Below are 12778 nucleotides of genomic sequence, written 5' to 3' on the forward strand. Positions count from 1 at the left end.
GAGTCTTGTGTTGCACTGAGCTGGAGTGAAGACCATTCCCTTAGGGTCAAAGTGAAGGAAGTGTGAATAAGGGAAATGGCCTATTAGTGTCCAAGAATCCATCGAGCCGGCGCAGTTGGGATCCACGACTGGAGATTCGGCGCTTGGTGCCTGGACGCACCAAGCGAGCTGCGACGAATCAAAATGGGTGTTGGGAGCGCCATGGTGACGGAGCCCGGACTACCAAATGCCTGCCATGAGTCCATGACTCCATTCCTCTTTGCCCAGGCATGCCGAGTGGGCCGGGCGACCAGGAGCTGGCTTGGTGATAGATGTGCTCGGCAGGCGGTCGGCCGACCTGAAACGCGACGAGCCTGCCCTAAGGTGCATATGAAACAGGAGGACGCCCATCTTCCGGGCTAAGAGAGAGGCGAGAGTTTACGGGATTGGGTGTGAGTGAGACAGCTCACCCACCTCCCCCTTCGGCCAGTCGAGTATGCAACAAATAAAAACTTTGATTGATCCATTCATGAGGAACCGTCCGTTGTTGTGCTGAGTCTGACCCCCTCATTATTCCTCCCCTACCCCGACAATTATGCATGATTAGTGATTACGGTTGCAAGTTGTCCGTGCCTCTCACTGCCACCCCCGGCAACTGTCACATTCTCGGCAGGGGAGATGTGCTGTAATCGTCAGGCAACGGAAAAGGGGATCATCCAGCGGGCGGGAAACTGAGGGCCAAATAGCTGATCCGGGCGGCCAATCCGATCGCATACCGTGGACGGCGCCAGAAATTGAATTTTGGACGGAGTTTTCGGTCGATAGTGGACTCGTCTAGACGCTGGGAGTGGAGCACAACGGCGAGTCCGTCGTTTCTCGGTGGGTGGGGAGAAGACCGGGCGAATCGCAAGGGATTGGAATAATGGGAGATTCTAGGACGTGGCAACGGGACGATCTCTGGCGTGGGCAGGAAGCGACCAGAATGCACACAACATCAAAGAAGTAATGATCATTGCGATCGAGACGGGGTCTGCGAATCCTGCAGTTGGCCAAGCAGACGATGAAGAAGAGGAAAGGAAAGGAAAGGAAGGGACCACAGGAAAAATCCTGGGAAAGGAGACTCCGCCCGCACTCAATCGGGTCTAGCGTTGTAGCCACGCTCGGGTGCTGAATCAGCGGGCGCCACACTTTCTTTATTTGGTCGGGGTGGCTGAGCCGAGTTTGTTCCTTATTCTCTTGGTCTTACACTCTTCTGTTGTTGTTTACGGTGTACACCCCGTCAGATCGTTGGAATGCTCCAACATAATACGGGGTGGAGGCCATTCTTGAACTCTTGGTGTCTGGTCTTAACCTCTGCAGAGTACGTTCCTGTAATCAATCCTTCCATCCATCCCCCCGTCTCGGACTCAGAGTCAGGAGTATCTCGACGGCCCGACCTGGTGCCATGGGTCGGTTCCGCCCTGAACCACTTTTACGCCCAAATATCGCAGGGTGGATCTCCTTTATTTTGAGCATACTCCGTCAAAAGTATGCATTCGATAATTCATACATACGGAGTAGGATCCTGGAAATTGAGCACGGGTCATCCTCGCGCGGTTTCTATTTTGAGGAGGGCACTATTCTCCCGCAATTTGCATCCACGGCCCCTTTTGGAAAAGACACCGTCCGAAGGCAGATTTCATATTACCCTGAACGGCTATTTCCGCGCAGAGACTCAGGGGTTACCTGCTGTCATTTCGCCCATCCCAGGACTGTTGATTGTTAGCTGGCGAGGATGTTCATTGATCATTCCTTTCGAGCTGTCCGCATCGTGCTGCCCATGTGGTCGGTGGTTCCACATTGGCCCAGCGAATTGTTGCCACCAGTGACTCTTTTACCACGCCTTCACTTAGACGGCTACAGGATATTCCTGTCTTGTTGCTTAATTCACAGCTCTTGTTAGGACTAACCTTGGAAGGAAGACCCGACTAACTATCCTGGTGGGTGCGAGGAAATCCCCAGCATTTGGTTCTCCTCTTGAGCCACCCACACCTCTCCTCCTTGTCCTTTTCCGTATCTTTGAATTCAGGGAGCACTCGGCTAATCTTCCTTATTGAGGGGATGTTGAGTTCTTTGGCGAATCTTGGTCAATATTAAACTTTCATCGGAATGTCGGTCGCCATATCTTGAGCCGTTGCTTAGCTGAGCCTAAAGCTGCGAACTTGGTTCTAGTTAATGTAAACTAATAATTCTCGGTTACTCTGCCAACTTACTTTAAGGACAGAGGTTTGAGTACTTCAGGTTTGGGGGTTACCTGATGCTTATATTGCTGCTCATTATTTGATCATCGCACCCTGCATAGACCGCGCTCGGACTCGGGTCGATGTGAACACGGTGCACATTGTGTCAACGTTCCTCTGATCAATGCACGCACTGAATGCATATATACCTCATGTCCTGATTCACCATTTTGAGCTCAAGTCACGATTCTCTCGACTGACGAGGTCCACGCTTCAAACACATTGAAAACACAGTGTCCCCGATGGTTCCGCCCTTCCTTCACCCTTACGGTAGTGGCTGCGCTCTACGCAGAACTTCTCATCGGCTTTACCACGCCCGGATCCTTCTTTCTTGTGTCGATTTCGGACTTATCCATATATTACCGCAGCGGACCTAATGCCTCCGATGTTGATTGAGAGTACACGTACCCCTTAGGCCCGTACACTCGGTCAAAGTAGTTTCATTATGGCTGTTTTTGGCCGTCCGTAGGCCGTCAAGCCATATTTTACAATAAACTTCCGGTCTAGAAGATGATTATCCGCGAGAGGCGAGCGATACTTGAATGATCCTTGAGTTGAGGTCGGAGGAGCTGCTTGCTAACAAGGTCTCCAGGAGTAGACGGGTTAGGATGAAGTGCGTGAAGGGCTCAGCAATGGCCTTGGTATATCCTGTCCCTCTGATTCTTGGATCGCATCTTTGATTGAAATCGTACCAGTCAAGATAGTAACTTTGTCAGTCCATCAACGATGCGAGCATTATCTTTCACGATCTAAAGAGCGGTTGAGCGCCGGTCCATGCTACGCAGCGTAGGGAACGGTCATTGTAGTAATTGTGGTCTTGGTGATACAAAGTCGTACTCAAGGAGCGAGTTACCATGGTGAATATCAAGCCAGAAAGAAACCAATGTTCAGGATTCTCGTTGTCGCTATGATTCAGACAGTTTGCGGACATGAGCGGACAATGCGGACAATGCGGACAATTAGCCCAAACCGGCCTAGCGCGCCTGGAGGGCGGCCCACTTTCTTTGGGGCCAGCAGCGTGAATCATCTTTCATCATCCTCCATCCTTCCAATAGTATGCATCTGTTGATGCTGATTCCCAATTTATTCGCATGATGCCAAATGACGCTGATTAGCGTTCGTGATCCTGACAAAACATGGACTGTTGCTTAGAAATTCGAACAATCCGGCAAATGTATAAGAGGCATCAGTACCTGTTGTGATAGAAAATATATTTCAACTCATCACAGTGCGGAATATCATTACCGACGCAACTTGAAGTTACAAAATGTCTTCCAAGCTTATTGTCGTTCTCGGCGCCACCGGCAACCAAGGAGGATCGGTGATCAAGTCCTTCATCGAGGATCCGGCCTGGCGTATTCGCGCCTTAACCCGAAGCACATCTTCCTCCAGCGCGCAAGCCCTCCAACGATCCGGAGTCGAAGTCATGCAGGCCAATCTAGACGATCCCTCGTCCCTCGAGGCGGCCTTTCAAGACGCAAATGCCATCTTCGCCGTCACCGACTTCTGGAACAGTTTCGCCAACCCCGAGAACCAAAAGAAGAAGAGACCCGACCAGCCGATGAACGCATGGACCTACCACTACGAGAAACAACAGGGCATGAACGTGTTTGACGCTGCCGCTAAGGTTCCCACGCTCGAGAAATTGATTTTCTCCAGCTTGTCGGATGCCTCGAAGTGGTCGAAGGGAAAATACACGAACGTGATGCACTTTGATTCCAAGGCCCATGCTGCAGAATATGGCAAGAAGACGTATCCCGAGCTGTGGAAGAAGACCAGTTTACTCCAAGTTGGCTGGTATCTTTCCAACTTTCTCTCGCACCCGTTACTACAACCCCGAAAGGTAAGCTTGTTGTCCGTCTTTGAATGGGATTATAGGCTTATACTCTCACCTAGAATGCGGAGGGCGTGTATCAGTACATCACTGGCGTGCGCGGTGACGTGCATCTCCCAGCAATGGCTGCCGAAGAAGATACCGGACCAGCCGCGAAAGCGCTGATTTTAAGCGCTCCCGGAAAGCACCTGATCGCGTACCGGGGATGGATTACTCTGAACGAGTTTTTCGACATCTGGAGCCGTGTGCTGGGTGTGCCTGCCAAGGTGGTGACCCTTCCTGATGGCGAATCCATTCCGGGAGTCCCGGAGGACTTGAAGCAGGAGCTCATCGATAACTGGGCGTATTTCAATGACTGTGGATATGAGGGTCGCGATGATCCGAGCGTCATCCATCCAAGACAGGTATGTGGTTCTGAGATACCCTGAGTGAAGAACATTGCTGATTGATATAGCTTGAGGTACCGCTAAGCCTGCCTTCGGTGGAGGAATGGATACGGCAACAGGACTGGTCGGGCGTTCTGTAGATACTTATACATCTTGGACTTTGCTGTTTTGTTGGGGACATTACAGATGCATAATCAAGTGTATTAATCAGTGACTTTTGATTTTCGGGTCCACTCGCAGCTTCTATGAACTGCTGAATCTCGTCAGCACTGCTCCTACCTAGTTGGAAAAAAGGCAAGGGGGCACTTTGCATAAGAGGAAACAGGCATCAGCACGGAATGCAGCCTGTCGGACCGCCATTCACTCCCAGTGAATGGAAGCCTACACCTTCCATTGGCTGTCTAGAGCGCATATTTGATTTTGAATTAGAATATTAGGATATTACTCCTGTTCGGATACTTTCAGCGACGCAGTCAGAAGTCCGAATCAATCAGTCGTCATGGGTTCTCCGTCCTCTGAGCTCCCCAAACCGCCAATTCCCTACATCCCGGGCTTGAAATTCACCGTGCAGTCGCATGTATGCCCTGGTCCGACACCGGTTACCGTCTGGTGCTGCCATAACAGCGACCTAGAGCGAGTCGAGAGAAATCAACTCAGTCCGCTCGAAAGATGCCTACAAAATCCTCCACTAGCAGGGCAAGAGTCCAGCCAGCCACCGCGTAGCTTTGATTTGAAAATTATTCATTCAGTCAGAATTGGAGACGACTATAACTCTCAGGTCTTCGTCGTAAAACCCTCAGGGAGCCATCCTTTACCGGAAGACAAAGACACTGGTGGCCAAGGTATACGACCCTCTTTACCTCGATGACCATGACGGAACAATCAATCCTTTCAAAGCGGCGAATCAATTCTATACCCACGAAGTGCGCGCATACGAATTGCTGTCGGAACTGCAAGGCCATCGCGTGCCCCGATACTACGAGTCCTACACAATGGACATCACCGCAGACGGTTCCAGAGTGCGCGCCGTCCGCCTCATCGTGATCGAATACGTCGAGGGAATCACAATGCTCCAGGTGCACCCCAACGGGTTCTCCCGAAATATTCGCCAGCGGATCATGAAAACCATGATTGACTTTGAAAGCACAGTATATCACCGGAAGGACATCGTGCTCAGAGACCTCAGCCCTCGCAATGTGATGCTATTAGAGACGACGGATCTCGAACCTAGCAGACATCTCGTTTTTGTCGATTTTGCGAGCGCCTTGTTCAATCGCAAACTAGATTACCCGTTTCTTACAGATGAAAATTTCTTCCTTGGCCAGTATGTGTCATCTCTGCTGCGCTGGAACAAGGATATGGCTCGGGAGTTCTTGGATTGGATCGATTGGGATTGGGAGCCTTGGGTCGAAAAGGAGTATGCTCATACGGCTGGCACAATCACTCAAGGAATGCGGGATCGATATTCTCTGTGAGGCAGATGTTTTGTTTTGCGTATCAAGTGCTGCCATGGGGGTTCAAAGTCACGACAACCGAGGACAGTTCACTCACCTTATGTTCGCGTGTGAAGGATCTCGTCAGAACACAAACATTTTATCTATATTGATCGTCGCTGAGGCATGGTTCTCCCATTAGCGAGTAAGCTGAGCATGAGAAGATCAATATATCATTAGAGAGCATAATTTAAAATGAAAATTGGCAAGACCTTTTACAAATAGCGCAAAGGTTCAAGGTTAGTAGGTTTCATTAGATAGAGGGGGAATTGAGATGAGTGGGGATATAGGATCTGCTTAACAATCTGCAAAGGTTTCAGGGCCTGAGTATAAAATCAGGGCAGGCTGGGTTAGCCCCGTGACACCCTCTTGCTTTAGCCTGGGTTCATTCACTCACCACCGCTGGCCTTTTGTTTATAGTTCCTGCCACCCCCAAGCCTTTCTCTTTCCACCATCTTCCGCTTCTTATTCTTACGTCAAACCAACGCGAATGGCTTACAGGGAACCCCAAGACTTCTTAGTTTGAAGAAGGCATATATATCAGCCGAATGCAGCAAAGAGGAACACAATGGCTCCCATTCTTATATGTGCCAACTGGAACCCAGAGCAGACTGATTGCAAGAAGAAAGGGAGATACACATGCAAGGGTTGCTTGCTAGTCATTGTCAGTGGGCCTTCCAGAATGAATTTTATTATCTTGAAAATATCATTAACATCGAGAGTTGCAGTATTGCGGCCCAGAATGCCAAAAGTCCCATTGGCCTCAACACAAAATTGACTGCAAGTCGGCCCTGGCGAAAAAGTCCTGGCAACCAACCTGGGTCTTGGGAAATAAAAGCCCTGTATCTGGCGCGGAGGAGGTTATAGGAAGAAACTTTCTCTGGGGTAATGTTCCTGCGCTTGACGTCCTGAAATTAGCATCGAACGAAGGAGAGAGCTATGCCGAAGATCTTCGCCTCTTATTTGCAGGTACAGTACATGTTGACTTTTGTTAATTCTGATGACCTTTTCGAATCTAATCTATTCCATAAACAGCTCCAGGAGACCTTCGCAATGTCATAAAGACGCTCGCTGATCTTCCCACGACCTATAGCTAGTCCCTCAGTATCACAATAAATGACAGAGATTTTGATGTCGTGGCCCGAAACCTCATGATTCTTCTTGTTGCGTTGGTTGTTGAAAAGAAGGAAGCTATCGATTGCATCATTCACCTTTGGTATTCAGCGCTTGTGCGCAACTCGGACATCGCTATCCTTTTGAATCGGGTTCGGCGTCTGATCGAAGATGTCTGCAGCGAAATTCAAAACAATGCGCCGGGAGTCTTAATTCAGAAGACCTGGACATTCGGAAGTTGCTCTTTGAGAATCACCCTTGAGACATCGTCATGGGTGTACTTTGAACTACCGGCTGGTTTAACGACTGAACAGGCCAAAGAGCTCCGCGCAGACACCACGCTGGCTCATTCTAGGAGTGACATCCGCGACCAGATCATGTGCATACTTTTGCCACCCCAACGCATCCCATTCTTGAAGTTCCTCCAGGACGGTCTGTTGCTTCCCTTTGGAATGCCACGTCATGATTTCAAGAGGCCAAACCCGTGCGTTCAGCGGTGTCGATATGGCGTATAAATGCAATGCTGATACTAGAATAGGACATTGTTTCATACTGCAGACGCCTGGCCGATGGCAGATCATTCAGATCCTCTTCATGGTTGGGATGTAGAAGAGGTTTTCCATACATCCAGCGGACCCGCCACGGCTGATACATACGGCAAGCTGTATTTTTACCTGCGAGAAGTGCTTGAGTCTTTCCTGGATCGAATTTCTCACGCAAAGGTGGCTTTTGAGCTTCATAATGTTGACGCTTCTTATCTTCCTCGACGCCTGGAAAAGGAATCTTTCAGCCGGATCGAGGTGAGTAAATACAATGTTCTATAAACTATATGGACATGACACTTTATTCTGACAAAAATACTAAACACGCAAATTCAGGTCTCAAATATCTCGGATGAGGGTTGGCTGGGCATTCATCGCACCCTGCAGCTGATGGTGCCCTTGCTGCAACCTCCCACACAGAATCCACACGCCACTCTGATAACCCTATTCATCAATGTCATCAAGGACATGTTGACTGACGCAGAGAGATTACAGGGTATCATGCTAAATAGTCAAGTAAAAGACGCTGTATTGAGATTCGTTTCTCCTTATAGAAGCCCCAAAACTAAACATGACCCGGTTGATCTGAAGTTTCGTGTGGCGGCAGGCCTCGTCATGAATTGTGATCATATCTTTGATAGGTAAGTGAGCATGCGATCGAGACAGATTCGCCTTGTGGTCACAATGAGAGCTTCCTATTGATGTTCAGAATCTAGATATCAGAAGATCTTTCGATTCCGTGGGGTGGAGGAGTGTCTGGGCGTGAGGATGAAGGAGCATCATACAGTGATCGATAAATGTCCCTACCGGATGAAACGCTGCCCTGACCAAGAAGGTGCGAAAGAGAAATTTGATTGGCTCATGAGACAAGGGTCTACAGGAAGAGAGTACTATTTGGAGTGGAAGAGAGTGAATAGGGTCATGCCTTGAGCGACGCTGTCTGCCACGTTCTTGAGTTGTCTTCTTGGTCAGGAATTGAGGAAGGGATGTTCGTTCAAGGCTGCTGTCTGCAGGATGTACATTGCGGTCTATTCAATGTCTCACGTTGGCTGAGAAATTTCTGATTGATGAGAATGAATCTTAGAATATTGGTTTACAAATACATTGATTCCCAGAGAGTCGAACAAATGGAAAGATGGTGAGCAGGAATAGTAGTGAATATCCACAACTATACCACCGCTGAGTAAGCAGACGAAGCAAAACAAGCAAAAAGGGCCGACAAACCGCGCCAACTCCAAGTTCTTCGACTTCTTCGATTTCATCAAGATGTTCGGAATCATCAATACGGATGCCTCACGCGCCACATATGCTTGCCTATCATGCAGGTACTTATCCCTGATGGCAGTCAGTCGCCTGGGCGACCGCTAACGCATGCGTGCTCTTGTAGGACCCAGAAACGGAAATGCACGCGAGAGTTGCCGGCTTGCGCCGCGGTGAGCATCACATTTCTCTATCTCAGGGCTATCAACTGATAATATACCCAGTGTCTACGTTCAAACAAGGCCTGTGAATACTCTGTAACCAACAAGCGAAAGGTCAAGCTGGGGCCAGTGTTGACCACTGCTGCTAACGGGCTCGGAAGCCAAGAGGACCCCAAGCCGACGCCTCCCACGACTGCAAGATATTTTTTGGACTCGGATTCTCATCAACCAGCCAGATACTCTAATGCGCCGAGATATCCTGTGCCACAGATCACGATTGAGTCTCTGGCATACGTCGAAGATTACCAACCGATCTGTGACGCGTACTTCTCATCGATTCAATGTTGGCTACCGTTTCTCAGTGAGAAGGCGATGGTCGGACGATTAATGGAGAATGGTTCCAATGGCAGCCTAGAACTCACGTTGTTGCTGCTCTCCATGAGACTTGCTTCGACGACGCCTGATGACTTGGAGGGCGCTGTGTGCTCACCGCTTTACCAGAAAACAATTGAATTGTCGTCGTGGATGGAGAGGCTGGGTTTCGTCTGTCTTGAGCTGCTACAGTCAGCAATTTTGATCTCGGTATACGAAACAGGCCAGGGTATTTACCCAGCCGCATTTACAAGTGTAGGTCGTGCGGCTAGGCTAGGCCAAGTACTGGGGTTGCATGATCGGAAGAATGCTCCTCAATTTTTCAAGTCGCCTAATACATGGACACTACGTGAAGAGGAGCGCCGTGCATGGTGGGCGGTGATTATTATGGATCGGTAGGTGATCATTCTTCCAAGCACAGATCGTTCACATGCTAACCAAGATAAGGTATGTAAACCTGGGAATTGTTATTTCGCTGGCTGCACCAAACCCAAACAATGGTGACCTCCTACCGTGCACGGAAGAACGATGGAAAGAAGGGCAGATTGGAATCAATGAGCCCTTACTCGTCGAGTATCTTTCCAAGGAGTCAAATATTGGTGTTTACGCGAACACCTGTCAAGCAGCTCACATTACCGGCCGCGTTCTCGAGCATCGAAATCGCAGCAAGACGGGAGCAGACCATCGGTCTCAAGTAATGGAAGGCCAGCAGTTGCATCTGATCATCACTTCCTTAGGTACACATTTGTTCGAGAAATTTACTCAGAAAAAACAAAACATGGGCGAAAATCGCTTAACTGCCGTGGCACTGTGTGGTTCCGCGCGTCTCATTTTGGCCAATATGTACGGCTGCAATGAACATTATCCAAACGACAACGGCCCTCGCCTTGCCGAAGAGACTACCATGCAGGAAGCATCCATCAGGAGCATAGAGGAAATGATCGACCGTGCCTACGATTTGGGAGAATACATATCATCTCTGGATGATCACGGATTGGCTTCCTGCAGCCCGGTCGTCTGCTATTTCCTATATCAAGCTGCCTCGGAATGTGCCTGGGTCGTTCGGGAATTTTCAAATCATGCGCAGAAGAGCCGGCTCAATGGTATCGTGCGGGGACTAATGGCATTGCAGCATCGCTGGAGGATAGTTGGTAAGTCACAATGATCTATAGAAACGGTTTTAATGAGGCTAATGAGGTTAGTTGAATACCTGAGGTTGCTCAAAGCTGAGGGGATATGGGATATCTTCTATTAGCTGACGGGAACTATCATTTGTGCCATAGGCATCTGCAGCGATCAACCAGTTATGCTGTGACACCATCGTACGAGACTACATGGCCGCTCACATGGCACGCTTGTCTACAATTATTCACTATCGATCCAACAGTACCCCCAATTAGATTCACAAAATCGCATAATCCTCAATCATAGTGGGCAGAGCAAGCAGAACAGAAAGCTTCGAAGGCGATATTTTGTTATCGTATCCGGCAGTGGCTCCAGCGAATAAAGAACGAAGATCCCGGCCGACTATGGCACATGCTCCGGAGCACTTGCTCTGCGGCCGCGGTCCTTGCGCCCTGGCACAGCGGTTTTGCGTAGGGCCCTTTGAGCTCGTTCTATCGGGTAGTTGACGGGTGACTCTCCTCCGGTGAAAACCAGCAAATCATACAGAAAGGCGCCGGTGGCGGCACCGGTCAAGGCTCCCAGCCACGGCCCATAAAGCCAATATGGGTCAGTGAACAACTCGGCGCCATACCCCAGTCCCAGTAAAACAAGTCGGGGGCCCAGATCCCGACTGGGGTTGAAGGCTGCTCCGGTCTGGTCGGCAAACGTGATACTCAAGAGAGTAATCACTAGGCCCAGGATGAGGGCATTCATGCCAGCACCAGGCGGTGCATTCTGATCATCGCCGAGAGCGAGAACCGCGATCGTCAGGAAAGCTGTACCGACGAATTCGGTGAAAAAGGCAGTCGGGGGCCCGATCCATGGGGCGCGCGGTCCAGTCACAAAACTGTTCAGGATGCCTAGTTCAGAGCTGGTGTCGAGGTATAGTTCGATGGACGGATAGTACAGAGCGTACGCGGTCATTGCAGCGAAGACGGCCCCGAAGAACTGAGCGGCAAAGTAGCCCGGAATCTTGCGCGTTGGGAACCCGCGATAGAACCACAGCACGAGAGTGATCACAGGGTTGAGATGAGCCCCAGATACACCACCGGAGATGTAAATGGCCAACATGGTGGCAAAACCCCAGGCCCAGGCAGTGGTGTTAGGATTTCCTGCGTTGGCCAAAGTGACGGCGAGATCGGCGCCGAAGCCGAGGGTGAGCTGCACGTACACCGACAATGCCTCGGCCAAGGCTTCACGATAGTGAGTACGCACGACGGACCATATTGTGTGATGATTGTGCACTTCTTCTTCGACCAACTCCTCCACCAAAGGGTGCAGGTCATCACACTTTTCCAGTGTCGCGAAGTCTAGCTCATTTGGTTCGTCTACCAGGAGAGGGTCAGTCTCCTGGGGTTCTTCCGACGGTTGATTGATTTCTGCGTCTGGCGGAGTATCGCCTTCCGGTACTGTGGCGAGCTGGTCTGGCGGCAGGGCCCAGGTGGAAGCGCGTCTCAACCGACGAGAGGACGATGACAATGATGCCGTATCCCCTCGCAGGATCTTATTTGCCAAATTGGCCTCGCGCTGGATGCGAGCATCTTCGACTTGGGCTGCGATCTTCAGTGGGTTTGAAGTTGACACAATGCGACCTTTTGTCAACTCGTCAGGATCAACATCCAGGCCAGCGCGATGTGAGCGAGCTGCCGGCCACGGGGCCTGTCTATGGGCCTGTCGCAGCTCCTCTAGCGTAGGCACCATGCCGGGTCTCACGACGCGCGGTAGAGGCTTTGCCAAACTCCAAACTGGTCTTGCATTAACTCCTTGCTCATACTCAGGATTCAACTCGGCATAGCCAGGCTGGACAAATGGCTCGTGAGCCCGACGCATCTGGGGAGTCTCGTCGGGCCCAGCCAGGGTGAATGGTTGCGTGCCGTCTGCCAGAGAGGCTCGGCCGCCTATACTAAGGACCCCGCTGCCACTACGACGTCGTGGCATAGGCTCATCCCATGCGGAAATTCTCCTTCTGGGAGAGACGAGTCGATCACCGATCGGTGAGACCGGGGTCTCGCTGGCTGCTGCGGACTAGTCCGATTATTAGCACCCAAGTTAGGCATCATGGGGACAGTCGCAAGGGTATCCTACCCTAGCTCTTGGGCGTCCTGAATCTTCTTCTGCCATTCTCACGAATATGCTCTAGCGATATTGTCCGAAATTCTGTTCGAGGTAAAATCCGAAGAGAGATCGAATAACCA

General features: G+C 50.4%; 3 protein-coding genes across 3 annotated transcripts; 2 read left to right on the forward strand and 1 right to left on the reverse strand.

The window, feature by feature from the left end:
- Positions 1–3525: 3525 nt before the first annotated feature.
- LDX57_011016 (NmrA/HSCARG family protein) lies at positions 3526–4618 on the forward strand (the record flags this gene model as incomplete). The annotated part of the gene is made up of 3 exons (XM_046092762.1): positions 3526–4101; positions 4155–4496; positions 4547–4618. The coding sequence occupies 3 exons, from the start codon at positions 3526–3528 to the stop codon at positions 4616–4618; spliced, it is 990 nt and encodes a 329-aa protein (XP_045948740.1).
- An 852-nt stretch (positions 4619–5470) lies between these two features.
- LDX57_011017 (uncharacterized protein) lies at positions 5471–5953 on the forward strand (the record flags this gene model as incomplete). The annotated part of the gene is made up of 1 exon (XM_046092763.1): positions 5471–5953. One exon carries the CDS (start codon positions 5471–5473, stop codon positions 5951–5953), a length of 483 nt encoding a protein of 160 aa, XP_045948741.1.
- Positions 5954–10628: 4675 nt separating this feature from the next.
- LDX57_011018 (MIP/aquaporin family protein) lies at positions 10629–12749 on the reverse strand. The gene is made up of 2 exons (XM_046092764.1): positions 12669–12749; positions 10629–12608 (listed from the first exon to the last, which is right to left on the reverse strand). The coding sequence occupies exons 1-2, from the start codon at positions 12702–12704 to the stop codon at positions 10947–10949; spliced, it is 1698 nt and encodes a 565-aa protein (XP_045948742.1). The 5' UTR covers positions 12705–12749; the 3' UTR covers positions 10629–10946.
- Positions 12750–12778: the final 29 nt, after the last annotated feature.

This window comes from Aspergillus melleus (assembly GCF_016097325.1).
Source record: "Aspergillus melleus strain CBS 546.65 chromosome Unknown contig7, whole genome shotgun sequence".
Classification (NCBI taxonomy): domain Eukaryota; kingdom Fungi; phylum Ascomycota; class Eurotiomycetes; order Eurotiales; family Aspergillaceae; genus Aspergillus; species Aspergillus melleus.